The sequence below is a fragment of the Rhincodon typus genome, chromosome 8 (assembly GCF_021869965.1).
Source record: "Rhincodon typus isolate 14 chromosome 8, sRhiTyp1.1, whole genome shotgun sequence".
Lineage (NCBI taxonomy): Eukaryota > Metazoa > Chordata > Chondrichthyes > Orectolobiformes > Rhincodontidae > Rhincodon > Rhincodon typus.
Window position 1 is genome coordinate 71,855,149 of NC_063339.1, and position 27,569 is coordinate 71,882,717.

General features: G+C 44.6%; 1 protein-coding gene across 1 annotated transcript; it reads right to left on the reverse strand.

Moving 5' to 3' along the window:
* Nucleotides 1-131: 131 nt before the first annotated feature.
* On the reverse strand, nucleotides 132-27,569 carry LOC125483782 (pleckstrin homology domain-containing family G member 3-like; the record flags this gene model as incomplete). Its single annotated transcript, XM_048600455.1, has 7 exons — nucleotides 132-1,491; nucleotides 3,974-5,783; nucleotides 9,784-9,900; nucleotides 14,185-14,433; nucleotides 21,659-21,669; nucleotides 24,515-24,553; nucleotides 27,524-27,569. Coding segments are annotated over 7 exons (3,405 nt in total), but the record flags the coding sequence as incomplete, so codon positions are not given.

Sequence of the window (27,569 nt, forward strand, 5' to 3'; positions counted from 1 at the left end):
CATATTCACAGAGGTGTTGTAAATTTGAATAGATAGTCAGTGTGTGTGGACTAAAATTGCCAGGAACAGGAGCGTGGCAATTTAAAGAGAGAGCTTATCTTAAATTAACAGCAGTGCGCACAAAATGAAGATCAGTTCAATTATAAATTTATTGAGGTTTGATAAATAAACTGGCTAAGCATTGAGACACCAGTTACTAGTTTCAGTTTCTAGACATTTCAGTGAAGGTCAGGTTAATGTTCTGGGCCTCTTGTCCAAGAACAAAACGCCACACCTTGAATAATTTTTTTTACATCCATTTGACCAAGTACAGTGGTTTGATATCCAAGAAGCATCTGAGAACGAAGCCAGCGTGTGTTTACCTGGCTGAACTCAAGCTCTGAAACTTGTCTCTCAGGTTCTTCACCAGGCCTTGTTGGCCCAAGTCTGTCCTCCTGTGGAGCTGGCTCATCTCCTTTCTGGGTTCTGCCTGTCGTTTGGTCGAGGAGACTTTTTTCTCAGCTCCCGCAGGAGCTCGCATCTTGGCATTTCCTGGCCTCCAGCTCTTGGCTTCGGTCTCTTGCCTTATCTTATACTCCTCTGACTCCTGGTAGGCCCTGCACCTTTCCACGACCGCCTGGATGGAGATGTTCTCGCGCGACGTTGGAGACCTGATCTGGACGTAGCCCTCCCCGCCACTGCTGCTCTCTTTCGTGGTCTGCTCGTTCCTATGACTGCTCAGATCATCCCCATCGCATGGCAATTTCTCCATGATGATGACCTGCTGATCTTGCACAGTGAACTCCGAGGAAACGTAATGAGTGCCTTCCGTGCCTTTCATAAAGTGACAGTGCTTGCAGTTTGAACTGGAACTTTGCTCAGTGCACCTGCAGTCCGATAAGGCAGTCCTCGAGCAGTTTGTGTGATTCCTGAGGGGACTTTCAGGGGTCGCCTGTACAAGGTACTGGATGGACGAGTCGGAATGTAGCTGTTTCCTGGCCCCCGTACTGGAAGCTGCCTTCAACGGCTGAGACTTTGCACTGGACGGGCAGTAACCCGCTTTGGAATTGTCCTCTTGTTCCAAAGAACTGGCGTGGGACAGTCTGCCTTCCATCATTCCGTTGGGCATGGACATACTCTTGGCAACTCGGGTCAGTTTGGGGCAGCCACTTTCAGTCATTCGCACTGGCCTCTGCGCAGAGTTTCTCGCAAACCGAGCGTCCACAGCGGCATACTTAGAGCAGAGTTCCCGAACATCGGGCCACAGGAAGGTTTCCATCTCAGTCGGGCTCAGGGGACTCCTGGAATGGGACCTGGCCGGAGATGTTAAATTCGGGCTGATGACGGAACGTCGAGGAGATGGAATCCTGCTGGAAGATGGAAGGATCGATTGCAACTCCTTGCTCAGAGGTGGGGTGTTGGGCTCCTCCATCAATGGTGTCAATGGCACTTGTTCCTGAATAATGACATGTTCATAGAACGGCATAGACAGTGCCATCTTTGATTTATCTGCTGGGGTGGGGGAGGGGGAGGGGGAGGGGGTAGAGAGAGAAACAAGTTATTAGAAGGGAGAATAGCTGCTCATAAACCACTGACATTGTCAAAATCCTAAACCTCCCTGTTTTGAATGACCTTCGGAGAAACCGTAGTGGGGATTTGCTGGAATGGTATCTACGAAGTGGGATTTCAATTAGGTGGAAATACTCAAAATGCTGGGATTGGACCAGTGGGAGTTGAGGGGAAATGTAGCAGAGCTATTTCAAATTTACGAAGGGTTTTCATAGATTACATAAGTGGAAGCTCTTTCTACTTGAAGAGCGGTTTAATAAGAGGAACACAGACACTTGAAAATGTCTAGGGGAGATCAGGAAAGGAGGACGGAGAATCCCTACAGTGTGGAAACAGGCCATTCGGCTTGTTGAGTCACACTTACCTTTCGAAAAGCATCGCACCCAGACCCACTCACCTACCCTATCCCTGTAACCCTGTATTTCCCATGGCTAATCCAGCTAGCCTGCACATCTCTGGACACTATGGACAACTTAGCATGCCCAATCCATCTAAGCTACACATCTTTGGACCATGAGAGGAAACCCAGATGTGACATGCAGACACAAGGAGAACGTGCAAACTCCACACAGTCACCTGAGGGTGGAATCGAACCCGGGTCTCTGGGACTGCGAGGCACTAACCACTGAACCACTACTCCGCCACTGACATGTTCAGCAATGTTTGTCAAGGTAGGATCGATTAGCTAGCTGGCTCTTACACCTTCTGACATTTTTGTATATTTGAAAACGCGGACACAATTATTCTACCGCAAATGACTGACCATTCGCAGATTGGTGAGATTTGACATGTCCTTGAATTGTGTGGAATTAAACTGCATGGTCACACAATTGGTATAGGCTGCAACACCTAATGTGACTGACATCAACATCGTGACCTTTGTGAAGGTAAATTTAGGACATAAAGCATGTACCTTTATTTAAATAATGCAACAATACTCTCAATACATCAATTCTCAAAGTCAATGCCAGACCATTGCACCTCGCTTATCGAGCTCAGGGCTCTCCTTCCAATTATTTCATGGAATGGCACCACTTTTCCCTCTCCTTGATCATGAGTTACTCTAATCAGCTATAGTGGGACCAAATATCTACTGAAGGACCAATAATAATAATTTGTGATCACAGGGTGTGCAGAATTCAACCTACAAACACTCATAATTATGAGAACATGATGCCATGGGGGGAGGGATGTGTGGGTGGGGAATGTGTGTTGCAGGTCTGACATACAAACGTACCCTCTAGTTACAAACGGCTGTTTTATATTGTCCTGCAATGTGTTCTGACTTGTGCGCAAAACTCCTTATGACTGGACTGCACAGCGGAACCCATTGGCAACCCTTCGGCGTGCCCATATAGATCACCTATAAAGTAATGGAATGTCTCAAGGCTCTTCGTCAAATGAAGTGTTGACACCGAGCCATTCAAGGAGGTGAGCAGAACCTTCGGCAAAGGGATGGGTTTTAAGGAGTGCCTTATCGGAGATGGAGTAGCTTAGGGAGGGAGGTCCAGAGGGTAGATGAAGGCATAGCTCTAGAACTGATGGTCATTCCACGGATGGATGTAAATTGATTCGGCCAAAATTCTACTGCCCAAATCTTGTTCACCCGGTGCTCGCTGGCCCATATTAGCATCTGGCTCAGCGGTGCCTTAATTTTAAAATTCTCATCCCGGTCTTCAAATCCCTTCGGGTTCTCAAACCTCACAGAGAGGTGTTGGCTTAGTCGGATTATCACTAGACTATTAATCCCAGAGACCCAGGTACTGTTCGGGGGACATGGGTTTGAATCCCACCATAGCAGATGGTGAAATCTGAATTCATAAACAAAAGAAAATCTGGAATTAGGAATTAATCCATTGTCAATTGCCAGGAAAAAACCCATCTGATTCACTAATGTCCTTACCTGATCTGGCCTACACGAGGCCCAGACCTGCAGCAATGTAGTTGACTCTTAACTGCGCTCCAGGCAATTAGCGATGGATAATAATGCTGGCCTAGCCAACCAAGCCCACATCCTATCATTGAATAATAAAAAAAAAAAAATCACCCCACCTCTAAACAATTCCAGTCATCCAACCCTCTGAGACACCCTAGGCCTCCTCCAATCTACATCACTCAAAAATTGGCAGCTGTCTTCAACTGCCTGGGCCTAATCTCTGGAATACCATCCCTAAACATTCAACCAGAAAATATCTCTCTTTAACCAAGGTTTTGGTCCCTCGGTCTACTAGGTCATTGTGTGGATCAGTGTTTTGGGATGTTTTATAACGTTAAAGGCATTGTAAAAATTGTTGTTTGCAAACCCTATTGCAAATGTTATTATTGTTTACTACAGAGGTCCTATTGCAACTGTTAGTGTTAGTAAAACGAACAGGCACAAAGTGTCCACAGACAGTAGACATGAAAATAATAAAAATGCACCCACCGCCAACAACCATATCCTTTTTGTCCTTCTGGAGATGAGGCACCTTGGCCAGTTCACTACCCACTTCTTTTTCGCTGCTCATCGGCTCCTCCTCTATGTGTTGGCTTCTCTTTTGCACCACTGGCTTGTTGTTCTTAATCCGCTGACTGTATATCCTGGCCAGTTGGTAGACCCTGGTCTTCATCTTCTCTGTCACCTCTCTTAGTAACTCTTCACTCTGGGCCCTCGATCCTGCCTGGGCTACAGGGGCTCTGGTGCCTCGCGCTGGTTGGTCCTGCTTCTTAACGGTGAGACTGGAGCGGGTGTCGGGTGGTTGTGGTGGTGAGGTTTTGTTTTCTGGCCCTGAGCACTTGGCTGGTTGGACGCACAACGGTGCTTGAGCCAATGGGTCAGACGTTTGGATAGGCAGCACTTCATCAGCGTGCTCCCTGTCACCACGTTGCGATTTCTCACTTGGTCTTCTTTGCAGTCCACACTCATGAGTGAACCTCACTGGAGAAGAAAGCGGTGACTCTTCCTTTATGGCACTTAGGTCGCTGTCTTCCACAATAACCAATGGCTCGTTGAAATCGAGGCCAAAAATAATCCTGCCGTTGCTGAGCTGTTTTATTTGGCATCGTTCAGTGTTTGCGGCTTCTCTTTTCTTCAGCATCTCAGGGATAGGTTCAAAGACCTCGGGCCTTCGCATTGACTCGAGTCTCTGCTCCGTCCTTTTGGGAGGCTCTGCTGCAGCGTCCGCCACTCTCTCCATCTCTTGCCAGACTTTGACCATGTTGGCAGATGGTTGGAATTCAGCGTCAGTAATGGGGTCCTGGGAAACGGGGTCGGCCCCCCTTGAGAAGTCCAAAGGCAGACTGTCTTCTGCAGGACCGTCACGTGCTGGTGGCGGGGCTCCTGATTCTGGAGAAGGGGAGTGGGAGCCTGGTTGGGTATTGGGATCCGGAAGGTCCGACAAAGCATGAGGCAGTGGCCCACCAGCGGCCGTGCTGGAAGCGGCCAACCGTCTCCTCAGCGTGGCCTCTCGCAAATCCTCTTCCCTGTTTTGGCTGTTCAGCTTCGAGATGGAGCTCCTGACCAAGCCTGCGGGGATGTAGGACAGGCTTTCTCGCCTTCGAATGCTGAAGTTGGCGTCCTTGTGCTCTGCGTTGTCGTAATAGCTCTTAATCTTCTCAATGAGCAGGCGATCCTGGCGGGACAAGGTGGAGTCCCTTCTCCTCGGAACGTTCCGATCTGTCTCCAGGGGCGCGTCCTCCGGGCTGCTGAGTCTAGGTTCGTCGAGGTGCTTTTCCTGGCTGACGTTGGCTTGGCGAATGCTCGCTTGGGAGTCATCGCTTGTCCCAGAGGCGCCGCCGTTCCATGGCGATTTGTCCCCGCGCTCGAGGCTGCTCTGTCTGCTCGTTGTCTTCGGCGTCGAGCAGCCGCAGGACCGGCTGTCATCCGCTGCTAGGCTGTTGCGACGTGATCGGCTGTTGATGAAGCGGCCAGCGATGAGACTGGCCTGGCCCAGCACTGATGGCGGGAGAATGCTGCGCGACTCGCGATCTTGCTCGTCCTCGTCCGTCGAGTCTTCGCTGCTGAGGTGTTTCGGTTCCTCGCCCGGCTCGTTGAATGAGTATTCCATGGTAGGCTCCATGACACCCCTCCCTGAGTCGCTGCCTTCCGCCTCAGTATCCTCAGTGGATCCATCTGCCCCCTTGGGTTCGTCTGTGCTGCACGCCGTCTCAGAGTCAGACTGGATTTCCTGTAGGGCAGAATGGCACGCTTCAGTCACCATCTGTTGAAGAGATATTGGTTCCAAAACGGAAGCAACCTGAGAAATTAAAAAGAGTATGGAGAAGGTGAATAGGTCGTCAATACTACATACTAATAACAGGAGAACTGTCCCTCTGAAGAGACAGAGTGATGCCACCAGTTATAAATAGATTCACCGAACCCTTCTTCACTGTACAGTACTCAGAGTTCTATGGCTTGAAGATGAGGCTATAAAACTAGCACTAATCCTCCTACTCCCACACACTCCCTTTGTACACACTAGGTCATCATTCATATTGATCTTGGGACTTGTGGAAGAACACACCGTGACTGAAGGTCACAAAATTCAGTGGGCACAGGCTATCGTAGACAAATAAACACATGCACATACCATCTGGAGTAAAGTTGAAGATGGAATTAGCCTCAACAAGCACCTAATGTCTACTGGTGGGCTGGGTTACAATGCAGTCAGGGTTATTGGCCACATGCGTGGGACACGGCCAATACTCACCAGCCTGAAAATCACATACTAATTGACAGTTGTCCAAATTAATGAATGGTGGGTGAGTGATCAGAGTGAAGGAGTTTCATTTCACTGTTGAGTGAAATGAATGAGTGCTTAAGGCTGTTTCTGACCCAGACCCTGACTCTAAAGCTGTCTGTCTCCTCTATGCTGCTTTTGGACTTCACCTAATCTCCTGTAAGTGATCAGGAAAGGAGAGAGTGTACAGTCCAGATGTCGGGTGTGGGAAGAAAAATGGATGGGACAAACGTGAGGAGAGCTAGAATGGAAGTAGTAAGCGGAGGAATAGAATAGGATATGAGAGTTTGGAAGTCAAACGGAGAGACAGAATAGAAATGTGAGAAGTGATAGATTGGAACGTGTGGAGAAAGTGCGAATAGGACCAATAGAAGTGTAATATCAACTGTTCAGCAGAGATTTATTGGAACCAGTCAAAGGTGGCAGTGAAATGTGACCAGTGGGAAAAGACCAATTTTTTTTTCTCTAAGTGTGGGTAACTACACAGAAACCTGGAATGTACTACATGCTGAAATAATCAGGCCTCTCACAGCTTGGTGAATTTTAGTGTAAGCTGCTCATGGGCAGCAAACTACAAAGGAGTTTGTACCCCACTCAGTAGGAGGGAAATTTAGAGGCAATACCGATTCGTAACCAGAGGAAACAGATTTAGGATAATTCGCAAAAGCACCAAAAGGTGAAATGAGAATTTTTCCACCACAGCAAGTTTTCATGGTCTAGGTTAGCCTGTCTGAAAATGGTAGAAACAGTTTCAAAGGGGAATTGGTAAACAAAATTGAAGCGGAATAATTCCAGGACTATAGGGGACGTGCATGGGGAACAGGACTGATTGAATAAAATGGAATGGGTCTTATCCGGACAAAGGTGGTGATAATTCTTAGTATTTCTATTTAATAAGGAAGGGGAATCTAACAAAATATCAGTAAAAGTGGAGATTGTAAATGCATTGAACAGGGTAAAGATTGTGAGAGAGTTAGTACTGGATGGCTTCGTTGTGTTTAGAGTAGATAAGTCACTGGTAAGGACAGTCTGAGAAACTACAGGCTGGTTAATTTAATGGCAATAATGGGTAAAGTTTTAGAAACAATAATCAAGAGAAAAATCAGCATACACTTGGAGATGTTTGAGTTAATTAAGGATGATTTGTAAAAAGCAGACTGTTTTACTAAATGGATTAATTTTTTTGATGAAGTAACAGAGGAGTTGGGTGATGAGAATGCAGTGGATGTTGTCTACATAGATTTTAGGAAAGCCTTTGACAAATACCACATAACTAAAGTCAAGACTTGTGGAATAGGATGGTCAGGATCCAACTGGCTAAGTTGGTTAAAGGACAAAAAGCAGCAAGGCACAGAAAATTGTTATTTTTCAGGCTGGCGGATGGGAGGCAAAGGTGTTCCCCAAGGATTAGTGCAATGATTTCTGATTGTTGTTTTGCTATCTATAAACAATTTGGAACTTAGAAGACAAAGTAGAATTTCAAAGTGTGCCGATGATAACAAACTTGCAGGAATGGCAAACAATGAGGACAATATGAATTGCCTGCAACATGCCATAGAGAGACTAGAAGAATAAGCAGGCATGGGTCAGACAGAATTTAATGCCAAGAAATGTGGGGTGATGCATTTTGGCAAAAGGGACGGTGAGGAGCAACATTAAATTAATGGCACAGTTTCTAAAGAGTTGCTAAAAGAAAGACTCTGGAATATGTGTGTGCGCGTGTGACTGTTTGAAAGTGGCGGGACACATTGCGAGAGTGGTTAGCAAAGTCAATGGAATGATGAGTTTCACCAATAAAGGCATTGAGGACAGAACAGAGAGGTCTGCTAAAACTATATAACATTTTGGCCATCTAGGGTATTGTATCTAGTTCTTGTCACCACACCACACTTTACAAAGGATTAGTGGGTTCTTGACGGGGTACAGTGGAGATAGTCCCAGTGAAGGGGATTTTAATTATAAGATTAGGTTGGAAAAATTAGGATTGTTCTCATGGGACCAAAGTAAATCAAGTGCAATTTGATAGAAGAATAGAAAATTATGAAGCGTTTTTACAATATGGACACAAAAAAATTACAGCTAATTGTATGAGCACTGAACGACACAGATTTAAGGTTTTGAGCAAGAGAAAGTGAGGAGGAACTTTGTTCCTAGTGAGAGGTGATGATCTGGAACTTGTTACCAAAGAAGGTGGTGAAGCAGAAACAACCCTTTCTAAACAAACTGGGATCCACACTTGAAGGAAATAAACTTGCAGATTGAAGGGGATGAAGATTGGGACTGCAGGCCGAATGGCTTCTGTGTGTGGCATAAATGTCACTACAACAGAAATCCAGGCTGATTCTTTCAGTGCAGTACTGAAGGAATGCAGCATTGTCTTTTGGGCAGAATGTTAAACTCTCAGCCCTTTCAGGTACACATAAAATATCCCTTGGTACCATTTGAAGGAAGAGTATCCTGCTGGTATTCATCCCTAACACAGCTAAAACAGATGATCGTCAACATGCTGTTACTGTGGAGCCTTGCTGTGCACAAAATTGGCTGCCACATTCCCTACAATACAGGTGTTCCATTGGCTACGAAATCCTGAAATCGTTAAAAAGGTGCAATCTAAAAGGATAGGAGAGAGGCTTGTTTTGACAAGGTGCTCAGTTCTCCTTGTCAAAATTATGTCCCCTTCCTCACCAGAGGGCATCACCTCATGCAGTATACCCAAAGGCAGCAAAAGCTGTGCAGTGCCCTGCCCAGCTGGTCACTCTAGGAAGAAACACTTGTCTCTCGGAGATCAGCATGCTGGGGTTGTGAGAAAGGATTTATAATGCTTGTAATTAGAAACTAGAGAGCTAGGTAGAGAGGGACAGATGGCTGAATCCTTTTCTTTATACACCTCTAAGCTTTTACTTATAGAGCGAGACACCTTGGAAACAGTGTAACCCCTTCCAAGTTGTGAATACAGCCTACTTCATTACGCAAGCCAACCTTCCATCCACTGACTCCATCTATACTTCTCGCTACCTTGGGAAGGCAGCCAACATCATCAAAAATCCATCCCGTCCCAGTTATAATCTCCTCCAGACTCTTCCAGTGTGCAAAAGATACAAAAGCTTAAACATATGTACCAACAATTTCAAGAACAGCTTCTTCTCCACTGTTACTGACTTCTGAATGGACCTTTCAAATTTTAAATTTAACGTTGATCTCGCTCTTTGTGCACCTTCGCTGCAGCTGTAACATGCATTTCTCGCTCTGTTCTATTACCCTAATGCCCTTTGTATGGTATGATCTGCCTGTACAGCTTGCAAAACAAAACCTTTCACGGTACCTAGGTACATGTGACAATAATAAATCAAATCAAATCAAATAAAATCAAATCAACAACCTTCCTTTCAATCCACTTAAATCTGTAACAGCAATGGTTAGTTCCCAGTTAATACCTACAACTTGAATGTCTCACTGATGCACAACTATCACAAGTTCTTGCTTTTTAGTGATTTTTGCTTGACTTTATTGTACGTACCTCTTCAGAGACGTTGGAATCGCTGTCCCAGCCTCTGCGCTTCTCTGCATTTCCAGAGGGCTGGCTGTTTTGCCGTTTGCATCCTTTGACTTCCTGTAGCTCAACAGGATCTTCAGTCTAGTGGAGAAAGACGCCACGTGAGACAAACAGGAGGCGGTGAGTAATAAAACAAGGCAGTTAAAAATGCCTTGCCCCTTCTCTCCCCTCCACCCTCCTTCAGCCCCTCGCAGAATCCCAAAGATGGGGTGAGCAGCATCACTGGTGGGTCTTAGCCTGAGTCCCCTCCTATAAATATTAGTTATGTCCCCTGACTAATGTTGCTGAGCTAAATCCAACAATTAGGTTGTCCTATTAAAAGCAGGTTACAGATTAACAGCTTTGGGTTAGAACTGTGAAACATGCACATGCTGTTTAAATGAGATTCCAGCAAGATTACAAGTAACTTGACTGGCGTAGGGATGACATCATTTAGAAGGCAAGCGTCTTTATAGATAACACTTGGATTACATGATCTACTGAACTGGTTTCAATTGTCTGAAAAGCAGCCATGGACCAAGCATATTTTTTACCCTTATAGTGTCTTTTACTGGCCATCAAATTTGCGCATCCGTTTATGAGGGAGAGAGCAGAGTGAGTAGAGGTGTAGGATAAACACAGAATTTGGAATTTATTTTGGCAGGGAGAAAATGGACAGACAAAATGAAGGGTGCAATCTAAGGGGCTAGTGTAGGAGCAGAGGAGCACATGTGCATAAGTCATTGAAGGCAGAAGGAGAAGTTGAGAGCATGGCTAAGAAAGCATACAGTATCCTAGGCTTTATTAATATGGGCATAGAGTAGAAGAGATGAGGTTATGTTGACTTGTACAGGACACTAGCTTAGCCTCAGCTGGAGCACTGCATTCAATTTTGGGAGCTGCCTTTCAGAATGATATGAAGGCATTCGAGAGAATGTGCAGGAAAGATTTATGAGATTGATGTCAGCAATTGGAATTTCAGTTTGTAAGATAGAAATTAGGACTGTTTTCTTTGGAGAAGGGAAGACTGAAAGAGATCTAATAGAGATATTCAAAACCATGAGGGGTCTTGACAGAGGAAATGATCAAGAACAAGAGAGCATTGATTTAAAGTGACTGGTAAAAGAAGCAAAAAAGTGATAGGAGGAAAAGTTCTTCACATAGCGAGTGGTTTAAATCTGAAATGCACTGCCTGACAGTGCGGAGATGGTGGGTTCACTGGAAGTATCCAAGAGGAAATTAGACTGTTACTGAAAAGGAAGAATGTGAAGGGTTACAGAGAGATGACGGGAGAATGGCAGGAGGTGAGACATTCATTTGGAAATTCGATGGGCTGATTGGCCTCCTTTTGGACTGCAACAAATCTGTGATTCTATAATTGGCGAGAGTAGAAGTTTCATATTGGGAAAGAGAGGATGCAAAATAAACTAGCCAACAGCCCTTGTAAGTAAAATTTGAAATAAGGCAAACTAATGAAACCTATTAGCTAAACCTGCTATGACAATGTTTAGGATTTAACAAAATAGGAAAAGGCCAGAAAGAATATTAGAACACCAAGAAATGCAAAGAATCAACAAGTTGAAGTGAGGTGGAAGAAGAAATTGATCTCTGGATCATTTGCACAGAGTGGAATGCACTTATGTATATATTGCAAAGTCAGAAAATAAGCAAATTCTAAGTGGGAAATCATTAGAGTGCTGGTCATTTGAGAAGAACAGTCTGTATTACTCCAGTTCCTATACTTCATTGGTGTCAATGTTACTAGATTAGGAATCCAGAGATTGGAACTAGTGCTGTGGAGACTTGAGTTCTAATCCCAATACTGTGGCTGGGAAATCTGCATCAAATAAATTAATAAATGTGGAACAAATTACTATCTCATTCATAATGATCATGACACTACAGGATTGTTGTAAAACCCATCTGGCTTACTAATGCCTTTGATAAAGTTCATAAATCTACAGAAAAAGCTGATGAAATTTTGTGTTTTATATCGCAAAAAGTATAGAATTTAAAAGCCAACATAAAGTATATAGTAAGATCTTAGAGTACAATGTGTAATATTAGGCTCCACATTGTAGGAAAGATACTGAATCGTCAGAGAGCGGGTACAGTGCAGATTAACTAGAACACTGCCTGGTATGGGGAAATAGAACAGTGAAGACAGACATGAAGGGCTTTTGGCATGAACAAATTACCAAAGATATGATCAAAGAATTAAAAATATGAAAGAATGGAACAGCTGGACAGAAATAGACCAGTTTCAGTAGTAAAGAATAAAAAAAACCCAACAGTTACAAGGTTAAGAGAAAGGGAAAGAGAAATTTTGTTACAGCAGAGAGTCATGACTGGAATTCTCTGTCAGTGTTTGTGATTGAGTCAGAAACTATGTCAATGTTTAAGATTTGATTAGACAAATATGGATGAAAGGACGTGGGAACAGGGTAGGTAAACATGGTTAGGATGATGGGCTGTTTCTGTAATGTGACTTTTATGTATTACCAAATAGGTTTTCTTGCAGAGGGAGCAAGCAGTACAGTCTGCTTTTAACCTCTGGAACACAGTTTCATCTCCAGCCCAGACTGATGGAAAAGCCACCTCTATCCTACACCAAACTTGCAGTCACCAACCTATTTCGTGCGGATATTGGTGTAACTCTACTCTCGTCTTCCTACCCACAAATTTGGCAGTAAATTAGGAATTTTATACTGCAGTAATACATCAGCCTAGTGAGTTGGAAATGATATCTTGGATGTTTTTTTGGGTGGGGTTTGGAGGCGGTGTCATTTAAACTGTTGAGACATGAGGAGGGACCTGTTACTTTTAATCCAACTAGACTATACCTGACCTTTAGTGCTTGACACCAACATGTGGTTTCCAGAGTCAAAAAAATGTTCCATTCTTCATCACTAACATCCCTCACAGAGAGAAGCACAAAAAAAACTTTTGAGCTTCATTATTCAACATTTGTATCAGTCCATCAGATAACTGGAGCACCGTTCCAGAAAGTTATAACTTGAAATCGGAAACTTTCAACATGAAGCAATTTCTCTCGGTCTTATCTAAAAAAAGACTCATTTTCTAACCAGCATAACAATGTATGATGAGATGCTGGAGTTATGAATCTGAAGAATGCTGTTGTGTGGGATGGAAGGTTATATTTTGGTTCGCCTATTTAAGACAGAGATGGGGGAGGACTTTCTCTTCTCAGACAGGAGCGAATCTGTAGAATTCTTTACCACAGAGGGCAATAGAGGCTGGGTCATTAAGTACGTTCAGGGCTGAGATAGGCAGTTTTTTTTATTAGGCAAAACAGGAAAGTGGAATTGGAGGTTTACGAGATCAGCGATGACCTCATTGAATGGGCTAAATGGCTACTAATGCTCCTTTATTTTATGATATCCAGTGTAAACATCAAGCACACCCAGGTCTAATGTATCTCATGTTGGACAAAGCTCCCTCTAATACTGTTCTAACAAAAGCTTCCAGGCCAGTGGCAGTGGCAGGCTCGATATAAGGTAGACTTCCTTCTACAACAGATGTTAAATGCCAGATAGAACTCCTTTTAGACTGTCCCATCAGGCACTGTCTAAGTCAGGTACAACACGACTTATATTGAAAGCAAATCGGGGCCAACAATGTGCCTTAACCCTTCAAAAGGGTTATTTATTACACAGGGTGATAATTTTGATTCTCCACTCGACCCATTCCTGTGGCGTCTCCGACTTAAGACTCTGACTCACATTAAATGCCAAATCACAGCCGAAAGTTGGCCAAATGGGGATTTCACCTGTACCAGCAGAGGGAAGAGTCTAGGTTGGTTCTGAGTTATGTGTAAAATAATTGTTTTATAACTCCTCAGCCCCTTACCAAACATTGAGTTGAATCCCAAAATGTGACAGGACTTGCCTTTTCTGGTGAACATGACTGATTGGATTGAATCCCATTCTCAAAATAAACCAGCAACCCCAAATAAGCAACATCACATGTCCAAGTCAACCGAATCAGCAGTTCATTGGTTAATGGTGTCTTGACTTGATGTTAGTGTGGAATATTGATCAAGGTACCTAGGCAGCGGCATGCAATTCTGCTCAACGATCCGACGTATTCCTCATCAAAGCAATCAGAGCCCCAGAGCATGCTGGGATAGCAGCATCAGATACAACAGGCAGGTGTTAAAAAAAAAAAGTTAGTGGTGCAGCCACTTCAAGCTGGTTCAAACCAGCAGAGCAGGCGGCCAATGCTCATTCCATGCGGAAGGTGGACAGAGAAAAGAGAGACAGAAATAGAGGCGCTCACCATGGAGAACTTAGCAGAAAGCAAAGCCCTGGCTCTATAGTGCCAACAGGAGATGGCAGCCAGCAGTGAACTGGCAAAGTCGGCTACCTGGTCGCCCTCTATCATTAATTCCTCTTCTGGCTCGACACCTTCTTGAACAAACTCTGTACCTCTCGCCATTTCCTCAGAATCACTTGCATTCTGGAGTTCCAAGGAATCTTTGCTATGAGCCAGGTTGTCCTCAATGTCATCCCTCTCGCCCTCAGGCTCAGTCTTACTAGATCCAACAGTACTGACACCCGTCAATGAATTCAACGAATCCTTATTGCCCAGAAGCTCTCCATCGCTGCCTGCGTGCTGTTTGAAGGGGTCAAATGGTTCAGTCATTGGGCCAAAGATTCATCAAGGCATTCTATAACTTACAGGCACTTGCTGACCATCTCCAACAATGACCATCTATCACAGACTATCAGTAATGCCTCTCATGCAGCTCAGCTCCATTTATATCATAAGAATTTCTACCTGTGTTAGGTTCAATTGCGACCACTAAAATTAGCTGAAAGCCAGAAAACAGCTTTTCCGTACAGAATGTTGCATGGACTTGATCTCAAAGGTTCAAAGCTGTGTAACCTTAGACATTTACAGTATAGAAGGACGGCCATTATGACCACCCCAATTAACAATGATCTGACTGCCATAATTCCACTTCACAGCTCTTGGAGCGTAGCCTTGGAGGCTATTGCAATGCAAATGAATATCTGAATACTGTTTAAATTTTACTAAAGTTTGTGACTCAACCATCATTTCAGGCAATGAGACCCAACTCCCACCACCTTCCAAGTGAAAATGTTTGTCCTCAACTGTCCATTTAACCTTTTACCTCTTACCTTAAGTCTGTGTCCCGTGGTTGCTGGCTCCCCTTTTAATGCAAAAACTGCCTTCTTATCAAACCTATGTCCCTCATAATCTTACATACCTCTGCCAGGTCCCCATATCAATCTTGGCAGCCAGGTGAAACAACCCCAGCCCATCTAAATTTCTCCCCAAAACTCAGATCAGATTACATCCTTCCTATAATGTGGTGACCAGAACTGCACTCATACTCCAGCATTTTAAACAGTTTCAGCATAATTTCCCTACTCTTGTACTCTCCGCCTTGAGTAATAAAGGTAAGTATTCCATATACCTTCTTAACAACCTTATCTACCTGCCCTGCTCCCTTCAGGGATCTGTGGATATGCACATCAAGGTCCCTCTAAGCTAGTACTTTCCAAGGTCCCATCATTCTCAGTCTAATTCCTTGCCTTGTTAGCCTTCCCCAGATGCACTGTCACATACCTTTTCAAGTTGAATTCCTGTTCTGCCCAGTCTGTTGGCATCCTCCTGCAGTTTGACTTGCACTTCCTGATCTTTTCTGATGCCTTCAATTCCATTTGAGGAAGTGTGCCAGACTGAGAATCAAAATTGGATAACTAAAGTCCTCTCATCCTGTGTGACAGGCACAGCTCAATGACCACACTCTTGCCTCGAGCCTGAAGACTGTGCATTCAAGTGTCACGATCTAATGCCTGACCAACATCACACTTGTGAAGTCTTGCCACATTCCCTATCTCACAACCATGCCTACACTTCCAAAGTACTTCACTGGTGCTGATGAACTTTGCTGTGTTCTGGCATTGTGCAAGACGTTTTACAAATATCTACCGACCACCATTTCATGGGTAACCAGAAATGGGAAACACAATGTTGCTCTTACCCAGTCTCATCTAAACTTGATTCCAGTCCCATACCAATACAGTTGATTGCCAACTGTCCTTTGAAGCAGCTGAACAAGTTGTTTAGTTGAATCCAGCTATAATCTCTCCTCATTCACATCCCAGGAAAAGTAAGAAATACAGGAAATCACATCCCCAAGGATGGCATAAACAATTAATGAGCATCATTATTCTGTGATCTTACCACATTTCATAGATTCACAGAATCCCTACAGTATGGAAGCAGGCCATTCAGCCCATTGAGTCCACATCAACCCTCCGAAGAGCATCCCACCCAGACCATTCCCCTACCCTATCTCTGTAATCCTGCATTCCCTAGGGTCAATCCCCCAAACCTACACATCCTTATGGACAATTCAGCATGGCCAATGCACCTAACCTGTACATCTTTGGACTGCGGGAATAATTGGAGCACCTGGAGGAAACCCACATAGAATGTGCAAACGCCAGACAGTCACCGAGAGTGGAATCGAACCCGGGTCCCTGGCACCGTGAGGCAGCAGTGCTGACCACTGAGCCGTCCTATTTCCCTTGCTGTTATATTAGATCTCTGAAGAGATTTGAGCTGTGATGCATTGCTTTATATATCAGGTTCACTGCTGTTTAGCTGGAGGAGCGACTGATTAAATTTTGAGATTTTGGAAGGTTTGGATGGCAGTCCTGCTGGAAGGCTATCCAAAACACACCTGCTTGTTAACCAGTTCTCTAATGGGTCCATTAACGCCCAAGCAACAGTTTCTACACTTTGAAACAGGTGGATGTTTTAATCCCTGAACCAGCTTTGTTTCAAAATGAAACAGTAAAATCCACGGTGCCACATTAACCCCTGGTGAGGGAAGTAGAGATCAACCCCCCACCTCCACAGAGCAGCTGAATGTTCCCCAATTGGTGGGGGGGGGGGGGGGGGGGTCAGCCTACGGCCTGTTAATTAGATTCCTTAGAGGGAGCTTCTAGGTAATTTGTGAATTGAATGGCACAATTCATCAGCCAAAACATTGAATCCTCAACGAAAGAGCATCAGCCTGGTAAAAAGGAGTCAAGAAGTCAAGTTTTTCATCTTGCATTGGGGCACCAATTTATAAAGCATGAGAGGAAGAGAGTGCTGATTGGAGCGTTGTTGACATGGAAATGTAGCAGATACACATTACTGTCAATCTTTGTTCTAGCCACAGGCAGGTATTCTTCGAGTAGTCAGCAATGCAGCAGAGATTAGCTGCAAGGTACATGTTTTAGTATGCAGGACTCTGTTTTATTTATTGCACATTGCACATTTTTCATTGGGGAACAAGAACAGGGGTCATGGTAACTGCCAATCTCTGCTACATTCCCATGGCAACATTCTGGCCAATCAGAGTGAACATGCTGGTCTCAGAATTAGGATTGACTGTTCCCAATGTATCTCCATGCCAATGATGGCCCAAGTAATCATCAGCCTGTTCTCATGCCGTACAAAATAGTGTCTCTTCACACCTCCCCCATCCCTTCAAAGTCTTGCATTCTAGTCCTGATAAGCACAAAATGAAAAGCTTCAACTTCTAGTCTCCTTTTAAATGAAGTTTAAGCTCTGTTTAAGCAATTGTTCAGCATCAAATTAACAGTTCCACCAGGCTGATACAGAAGGGGAAATAATAGATTGAAACCTCTAGGGTGAGTGCCAAGTCAATGACCATATGGGTGGGGGCACTGACAGGCATCAGTTACATTGTTACCTGGGCACAAGGTGCCCGATGAAGCATCAAGCTGTGAGCCGCTCGCTGGTCTGTTGTTTAAAATGTGCAAGAATGGGAGAGCCTGGTTCCTATACAATACCAACAGCTCAGACAATCAGGATCAGTCTGAATGCATAGGCTTCCTTTGACTCAGCAAGTCAGGGTCAGACAAAAAAGAACAAAAGAGAAGTACAGCACAGGAACAGGCCATTCGGCCCTCGAAGCCTGTGCCAATCATCACGCCCTGACTAAACTAAAAAACAAACCTTCTGCCCTTATTTCATTCATATCCTCTATTACCTTTCTATTCATGTAACTATCCAGATGCCCCTTAATTGTAGCTATGTGCCTGCTTACACCACTTCTGGCAGTGCGTTCCAGAGTCCTACCACTCTCTGCATGAAATACCTCCCTCACATATCTCCCTTAAACTTTCCCCTTCTCATCTTGAAGCTGTGCCCCCATTGTAATTGAAACTTCAACCCTGGCAAAAAGCCTCCGACTATCCACCCTATCTGTGCCTCTATCAGGTCACCTCTCAGCCGCCGTCTTTCCAGTGAAAACAATCCTAGCCTTTTTAACCTTTCCTCATAGTCAATGCCCTCAAGACTGGGCAACATCCTGGTGAACCTTCTCTGCACTCTCTCCAAAGCTCCCACATCCTTCTGGTTGTGTGGTGACCAAAACTGCACACAATACTCCAAATGCGGCCTGACAAGGGTTTTATATAGCTGCAACATGGTTTGCTAACTCTTGTACTCCATGACCTGGCCGATGAAGGCAAGCATGCCATATGCCTTCTTAATCACTTTGGCCACTTGTGTTGCCACATTTAGGGAACTGTGGACCTGCACGCCCAGATCTGTCTGTATGTTATTGTTCCTAACGGTTCTGCCATTTACAGTATAATTCACACCTAAATTTAAACCTCCAAAATGCATCACCTTGCATTTGTCTGGATTAAACTCCATCTGTCATTTCTGTGCCCAAGTCGCCAATTTATCTATATCCTGTGTATCCTTTCACAATTATCAGTACTATCAGCAACTCCACCAATTTCGTGTTGTCTACAAACTTCTAATCAGACCACCCACATTTTCCCCTAGATCATTTATATATACGACAAACAATAGAGGACCTAAGACTGATCCCTGTAGAATACCACTAGCTACTGGTCTCCATACTGAAAAAACCCTTCTACCGCTACCACCTATCTTCTATGACCAATCCAGCTTTGTATCCATCTAGCCAGTCCACCCCGAAACCCATATGATTTTAGTTTCTGCACCAATCTGCCATGCTTTACTAAAGTCCATATAAACTACATCCACAGCCCTTCCCTCATCAACTACCTTTGTCACTTCTTTAAAAAAATTCAATCACGTTGCTGAGACACGAGCTTCCCTGTACAAAACCATGCTGCCTGTCACTAACTGGTCCATTTTCTTCCAAATATACATATATCTCAGTATCTTCTCCAAGAGCTTCCCCACCACAGACATCAAGCCCACCGGCCTAGAATTCACTGGATTATCCATGCTTCCTTTCTTAAACAAGAGAACGACATTGGTTAATCTCCGGTCCTCTGGAACTTTGCCTGTGGTCAAAGAGGATGTGAAGGTATCTGCTAATGCCCAGCTATTTATTCCCTTGCCTCTTTCAGAAACCTGGATGGATCCCATCTGGCCCTGGGGATTCGGCTACCTTAATGCAATCTAGGATACCCAAAACTGCCTCCTTCACTATATTGACATTCTCTAGAGTATTCACACACTCATCCCTGACCTCAACATCAGTAATATCCTTCTCCTCGGAGAATACCAATACAAAGTACTCATTAAGGATCTCTCCCACTTCCTGTAGCTCCACGCATAACTTCCCTCCTTTGTCCCTGAGTGGGCCTACTCTTTCCCTTGCTACCCTCTTTCTTCTAAGCCATGGGATTCTCCTTGACCCTGTTTGCTAAAGACATCTCAGGACCCCTTTCAGCCTTCCTAATTCCATGCTTAACTTCCTTCCTAGTTTCGCTAAACTCCTCAAGGGCTTAGTCTAGCTGCCTAGACCTATCATATGCTTTCTTTTTCCTTTTGACCAAGCTTACAATTTCCCTCGGCAACCATGGTTCCTAAATCCTGCTATTCCTATCCTTCAGTTTTGCAGGGACATGCATGTCCTGTACTTTAAAAGCCTCCCACATGCCAGACATAGGTTTGTCCTCAAATAACTGCTCCCAATCCACATTCACCAATCCCTGTCTAATTTGGATTGGCCCTTGGCCAATTAAACACCCTCACCCGAGGACCATTCTTGTCCTTATCCATGACTACTTGAAATCTTATGAAGTTATGGTCACTTAGGCCAAAGTGCTCTCCTACTGAAACATCGAGCACCTGTCCTGGCTCATTCCCTAATACCAAGTCTAGTATGGCCTCCTCTGTGGTTGGATTGGCAACATAACTGTCTCAAAAAGCCCTCCTGGACACATCTAACAAATTGCTCTCCATCTGAGTCCCTGGGTCTAAGGGAGTCCCAGTCAATAAAAGTAAAGTTGAAGTCACCCATCACAACTACCCTTCTTTTCTCACACCTTTCCAGTATCTGACTACATATCTGCTCCCCTGTTTCCCATGTGCTGTTGGGAGGTCCACAGAAAACTCCCAACATTGTGATTTCACGCTTCCTATTCCAGAGCTCCATCCATAATGCCTCACTGCAAGATCCCTCCGATGTGTCCTCCCTCAATAAAGCTGTGATGTGATCCCTAATAAGCCGTGCAACTCCCCCACCCCTTTTGTTTCCCTTTCTGTCCCGTCTAAAACAGCAATATCCCGGCCAGTCCTGCTCTTCCTCTAACAATGTCTCTGTAATGATAATAACATTGTAATCCATGCTCTTGGTTCAACTATCTTACCTGCTATACTCATTGCATTGAAGTAAATGCACTCCAGACCTCCAGTCCCTCTGAGCCCCATGACTTCCCTCTGCCTGCTTTTACTCTGCGCTATGCATATCTCAGTTTCTCTTTTGTTTCCAGTCCCTACACTTATTGGCCTGATGTTCCGGTTCCCACCTTCCTGCCACACTAGTTTAAACCCTCCTGAAGAGCTCTAGCAAACCTCCCGCCCAGGATATTGGTGCCCCTCCAGTTCAGGTGCAACCCGTCTTTCTTGTACAGGTGCCATCTTCCCCAGAAGACATCCCAATGATCCATATATCTAAAGCCCTCTCTCCTACACAAGCTCTTTAGCCACGTGTTCAACTGTACTCTCTGTTCCTAGCCTCACTAGCTCGTGGCACATTCAGTAACCCTGAAATGACTATCCTGGTAGACCTGCTTTTTAGCTCCCTACCTAACTTCTGAATTGTCCTCGCAGGACCTTTTCCCAATTCCTACCCATGTCATTTATGCCAAAGTGGACAATGACTTTTGTCTGTTTCAGGGATGTCCTGTACCTGCTCGGAGACATGCAGGACCCTGGCACCAGGGAGGCAACACACCAGCCTAGAGTCTCGTTCACACCCACAGAAATGCCTGTCTGTGCCCCTGATTATCGAGTCACCTACCCCTGTCACTCGCCTGCACTTTGCCCTGCCCTGCTTTGCAGCAGAACCAGTTGTGGTGCCACAGGCCTGGCTGCTGCTTGTGCAATCTCCTGAGAGGCTATTTCACCCCCCAACAGTATCCTGTTTGAGAGATTGGCCCAATTTGGCTAGAGTGAGGCTCAATGTCAACCAGATCTCTCAGATCAGTGCTACCACTGAGCACAGTGCATCCAAGTTAGAAGGCTTGAGCCCAACGTGACCAGCATAAACCGATTGCTCACGTAAATGATGACTATCAGATGCCTATGTGAATGAGGGTAGGGGGGGGTGCCAGTATTGTATGCTGGACAAACAAGTTGCCAGGCACTCAAGGTTCAAAGCCTAAACTCTGGAGGGAGGTTGAAAAGCCAGAGTCTAGCTAAGAATCTAACTCCTTCTTGAGGAGGGGGGAGAAGAGTGAAAAACATTGCAATTACCCATTAGCATTGACACACGTGGCCTAATAAACAAAAGCCAAGCATTACAGTACAATTAGAGCAGAGGTGATGGTCTTACCTTTAGAGAAACTGTGGAGTTCAAGGTGGGGTGCCGTCATATCATAAAGCAGTGTGGAGAAGGAGGCAGAGAGAGAGAGACAGAGAACATTAGATATCACATAATGGAGAAATGGGTGACCACTGTCAAATTAGCAGCAATGCTTAGTCAGCAAAAGGAGAGGGTACAGTGCCTTACTCAAGTGGCACTGGCAGAAAAACCAACACTCTCAGCTGATGATGCCATTTGCAACAGACTGGGAAGGGAATGATTGGCAACAAGGAGATGGTAGAAGATGATTAACTGTTGAGAAGATAACATTTATATAACACCTTTCATGACCTCAGAATGTCCCAAAGTGCTTTGCAACCAATGCGGTATTGTTAGAAGATTGTCACTATTCAAATATAAGAAGTTGGCAACAAGTAAGCTCCTACGAACAGAAATGAGATAACAACTAAATTGACAGTGTCTTTAATAATGTTGTTTGAGAGATGAATAATTATAAAGAACACCCCTTCTTTGGAAAGGTGCACTGGTTTTTTTTTGACGATTCACCAAGGTGACAACTGGGCCCTCAATTTAAAACTTCATCCAAACGTTGGCACCTTCAACAATGAAATTTTTGCTCAGTACTACTTGAGTGTACCGGCCTAGATCTGGTGCTTTCCTGGAGTGGGGTTTGAGCCCCTTACATTTTGACTTCGACATCCCCTGAACTTTGCTACAGCCAATTATCCAGCCATCTCAAGTATCAAGGAGAGGGTGCATGAATATACAGAAAGGGGGAAAACATGTCGGAATGTGGACAAAGGCTGATGGAGGCTCAGACTTGGCAAGGCTGGTAGCTCTCTTGCCTCTGGGTCAAAAGATTGTTTGATTATGTCACGAGCATAAGATCTAGGTTCACTCTCTAGTTCAGAGATGCTGCTATGACAGATGTACAATTTTCTCGATAAGATAATAAAATATTAAAACCTGTCCTCTCAAAGATTTCATATAGTAAATATTTTGAAGATTGGGGGAGGTCATCCTTCATGTTCTGCCAGATATTTATCTTCAAGCATCATTAAAGTAGATTATCTAATCATTATCACATTGCTATTTGTGAGATCTTATGTGTGTAAATTATCTGCTGTGTTTCTTACGTTACAAGTTTGAAAGTATTTCATTGTTTGCAAAACACTTCAATGCTGAGGTTATGACAGTTATATTAATGCAAGTGTTTCTTTTAGAGACTAATAAGCTCATCCCTATATAATGGATAAATATTGTTGAGGCTCACATCTGATCATCTGTGCTTCCCCCCACAGCCAAATAGCAATTTCAGGCTTGAGTTACCAGAGATGTCTCAGAAACAGCCATCCAAATAATGGATCAGTGCCTTTAGGAAAAGGTGGGGAATGTGAGGGAGGGAAGAATTTTATTCAGAGTCAAGCACTAATGTTATCTACAGGTTGCTTTCGATCAGGTTATCAGCACTCATTTTTCAAAATGTTATCCTTCAAGGAACTATTTTTCCCATCAAGAAATAAACCACCTCTGGAAGAATGTACCTTTGCTAACATTTGAAGAGACTAAAAACACAGACTGGCTAAAAGAATATTGGGGGTTAAAAAGGCTTAACTGTGAGGGTAGATTAAGTAGCATTGTTTTGAGTATATAAACTGAAGGGGTGATCTACCTGAGTGGATTCTGATGATTACCAGATAGTCTTTTCAACAACAAATCAACAATTTTTTTTCTTTATTCGTTCACGGGATGAGGGCGTGGCTGACCAGGCAGCATTTATTGCCCATCCCTAATTGCCCTGAGGGCAGTTAAGAGTCAACCACATTGCTGAGAGTCTGGAGTCCCATGTAGGCCAGACCAGGTAAGGATGGCAGTTTTCTTCCCTAAAGGGCATTAGTGAACTAGATGGGTTTTTCCTCAACGATCAACAATGGATTTATGGTCATTATTAGACTCTTAATTCTAGATATTTATTGAATTCAAATTCCACCATCTGCCGTGACGAGATTTGAATCCGGGTCCCCAGAAAAATGGTTCCATGGTCAGTATCAGACCCATAATTCCAGATTTTTAAAAAATTCTGTCACAGTTTATGAAAAAGAATGGTCCAAATTAAGCCTATGTTCTAATTGGAGTAACTTCAAATCCCCCGAATACTGGATTACAAATTATTTCCGATTATTTTCCTAATCAACCTGCTCAAAGATGTGAACACACATGTCTGGAGCAGGTGGGACTTGAACCCAGGCCTCTTGGTCCAGGAGAAATTATTTCCTCCGAGTCCAGAACAAAGGAACTTAACCTTAAAACTAGAGCCAGGTCATTCAGGGTGATGTCTTCACACTAAGGATATTGGAACTCTAGAAACCTCCTTCCCCAAAAAAGGAATAAATTGAAAATTTCAAAATTAACATAGGTAGATCTTCGTCAGCGAAGAGAAGTAATGGTTACGGAAACAGGGTAGGTGGGGGTGGCAATTGATGGGCCGAGCAGCCATCTTTTCATTGAATTGTAGAACATGTTGGAAGGGCTGAATGGCCTGCTTCCCCTGTTCCTGTGCTGGACAGGGTTTTTGGGGGGGAGGGGGGGTTGGCGGGGAGGAGGTGGGGGAAATGATCTTTTCAATCATGACGCCTCCCACAGTTAAATAGTGTTGCTCATATTCTGTTGTTGGAATATGCACAGGAGCTGCAGTGAGGGGATTGTAGAGAGGGATCGCAAAAGGTAAAGGATTGACCCTTGGATGGTATATGGCCTGTGTCCGCAGAGCTAGTCCACTGCAGAAGGTGGCACCTTGGAGGGAGCAGGAGTGCTGGATGGCGGAGAAACTAGGTATTTATTTTGCTTGGGAGTAAATTTACTCACCGCTCTGTACCAAGGATTTCAGGATCTGTTTTGTCGGCTCTGCGAGGGGGGAGAAAAGCGAAGAAAAGAGTGAGAGATAAAGGCATCCTTTCAGATTATTGCCATACAAATGAGCCTTGCATTTCCTTTCACTGGACTTGTTGTGAAGACTCCAGTTCAAAGCACCGGTGAGCCACATTAATAACGGAGTTCTCCCACCTCAGGATTGCAGACGTTTTCAGCACAGTGAGTTTGTTACGGTCTTACACTCAGGTAGAAACATTTCCCACCCAACAATTTGTTGAGAATTGTGCTCCTCCAACTCCGGCCTCCCACCCGCTTTGCCCCACCACTGATGGGTTCAAGTTACCCCTGAAGTTCCTCCCTTGATCTCTCCAACTCTCTCTTAGCAGTAAGACGCTGTTAAATTTGTTCGCCAAACTCGGGTGGACTTGGTGTGGAATCGCGCGTTCTTGCGAAGTAGGTAAAAGGGGTGGGGTGTCTACGTAGATGCAGGTTGTTGCTGCTACTGCTGAGAGCTGCATCATCAAGTTTGTGGCATGCAGCTCCTTTTACAACCTCAAAGCCTTACAACCCGCTGCTTGTGGGCAGAGCTGAGGGAGCACGGAGGGAGTCACACTGCTGTCTATCAATGTCCCAGCCGACAACCCCTCAAAGTTGGACAGTGGAACTGTAAAACAAACGAGGTGGTGTTGCCGCTTCTGTGGCGAAGAGAATGTTTTTTCACCAGCGCGTGCAGACAGAGCAGGCCAGCATTGTAACTGCCGTGCCCAGCTAAAACCTGAAAGTCACTAAATTGCAAACGTGGCGTTAGACGAATTAAAACTGAGTGAGAAATTGCTGCTCCTGAATTGCTAAGAACCTAGAACTGTTCAAAAGGAAGGAGTCACCGGCTTTAGGGACAAGAGATGAAGAAAAATCTTTTCTCTCGTACAGGATGGTGAGTCTTTGGAATTCGCTTTCTCAAAAAGCAGACTACTTTTGAATCTTATTTTTAAGGCAGAGGAAGAAAAGCAAGGGGGTGAAAGGTTACTGTGGGTGGGTGGGTGGGAACATGGAGATCAGATCAACCACGATCTTATTGATGGGATAGCAAGTTCAAAGGGTTGAGTGGCCTATTCCTAACTCGAACATTTGTAGGCAAGAAACGTTGACTAACTCAGTTTTCTGCTTGATAACTGATGACTGATGTCAGTATCAATTAAAACATATAAATGAGTTGGATGTGAACATAGGTGGTTATGGTTAGTAAGTTTGCAGAGGATACCAAAATTGGATATGTAGTGGACAGGGAAGCAGGTTACCTCAGAATACAACGGGATCTTGATCAGATGGGCCAATGGGCCAAGGAGTGGCAGATGAAGTTTAATTTGGATAAATGTGAGGTGCTGCATTTTGGAAAGGAAAATCAGGGCAGGACTTATACACTTAATAGTAAGGTCCTGGGGAATGTTGCTGAACAAACAGACCTTGGCGTGCAGGTTCATAGTTCATTGAAAGTGGAATCGCAGGTTGATAGGATAGTGAAGGGGCTGTTTGGTACTCCTGCCTTTATTGGTTAGTGCACAGAGTATAGGAGTTGGGAGGTAATGTTGCAGCTGTACAGGACATTCGTTTGGCTACTTTTGGAATATTGCATACAATTCTGGTCTCCCTGCTATAGGAAGAATGTTGTGAAAGTTGAAAGGGTTCAGAAAAGATTTACAAGGATATTGCCAGAGTTGGAGGGTTTGAGCTATAGGGAGAGGCCGAATAGGCTGGTGCTACTTTCTCTGGAGCATCAGAGGCTGAAGGGTGACGTTATAGAGGTTTATAAAATCAGGAGGGGCATGGACAGAGTGAAGGGCAAGGTCTTTTCACCAGGGTGGGGGGAGTCCAAAACTAGAGGGCACAGGTTTAAAGTGAGAGGGGAAAGATATAAAAGGGACCTAAGGGAGCAACCCTTTCCACACAGAGGGTGGTGTGTGTATGGAACGAGCTGCCAGAGGAAGTGGTGCAGGCTAGTAAAATTACAACATTTAATAGGCATCAGGATGGGTATATGAATAGGAAGGGTTTAGAGGGATATAGGCCAAAGGCTGTCAAATGGGACAAGATTTATATAGGACATCTGGTCAGCATGGACGAGTTGGGCCAAAGGGTCTGTATCTGTGCTGTACATTTCTATGACTGTAAGTGCCTTTCTCTCTTAATAAAAAAAGTGCAACCAATAAACTTCAACAAAATTGAAACCTAATCCAATGACAAGAGCCAAAATTCGATTTCAAATATGGACAACGCACTTCTGTTTTTCTGATGGCCCACCTCTTGCACAGGGCCTCAAATGAACAACATGTGCTCCATCTCCAGGAACACCGGCGCGGGTGACAAATGTATCCATGGAAACAAGTTGTAGAATTGGGCCGAATGATCTGGCCCTAACGCAAAGGCATTCTGCCTGGACCTGTCCAAGCTTCCAGCCAAGATAAGATGGCCAACCTCCAACATGCTCCCCTCCACAAAAGGTATCCAAAAATCGGGAAGAGGGGACTGGAGTTTAGCCAGAAATCCAGGAGCAGCAGCCTCTTGGGTTGATGAAAGAGGGGATTATAACCTCTCGCACACTCAGTGTAAATGTGACACAATGGCATCCTCCAGGCCATCAAGATGGCAGTCAGCCTGGGACCCTGCAAAACTAATTCCAAAAATTATTTTGACTAAGCCGAGAAAGAGTCATAATGGGCTTGAGACGCTAACTCTGTCTCTCTCTCTCTCTCTCTACAGATGCTGCCAAACCTGTTGCGCGTCTCTCTCTCCCTCTCACATTCTCTGCGTTCGTTTCGAAGATTATGGCCTGGCATTGGGTGGGCTGAATGGCCTCCTCCTGTGCTGTAACTATCCTGTACCACATTGCCCAAGCCTGCTCCCCAGTGAGTCACATGGGGGATGGATTAAGGTGGATGGAGCGGGTGGAGGATGGAGTTCCTCCTGCTCTCTCCCTTGCCCATCCGATCCCACGCTAGATCTTACCAGATTGCCTGCGGCCCCTACGGCAGCTCACCACTTCCTCCACCGG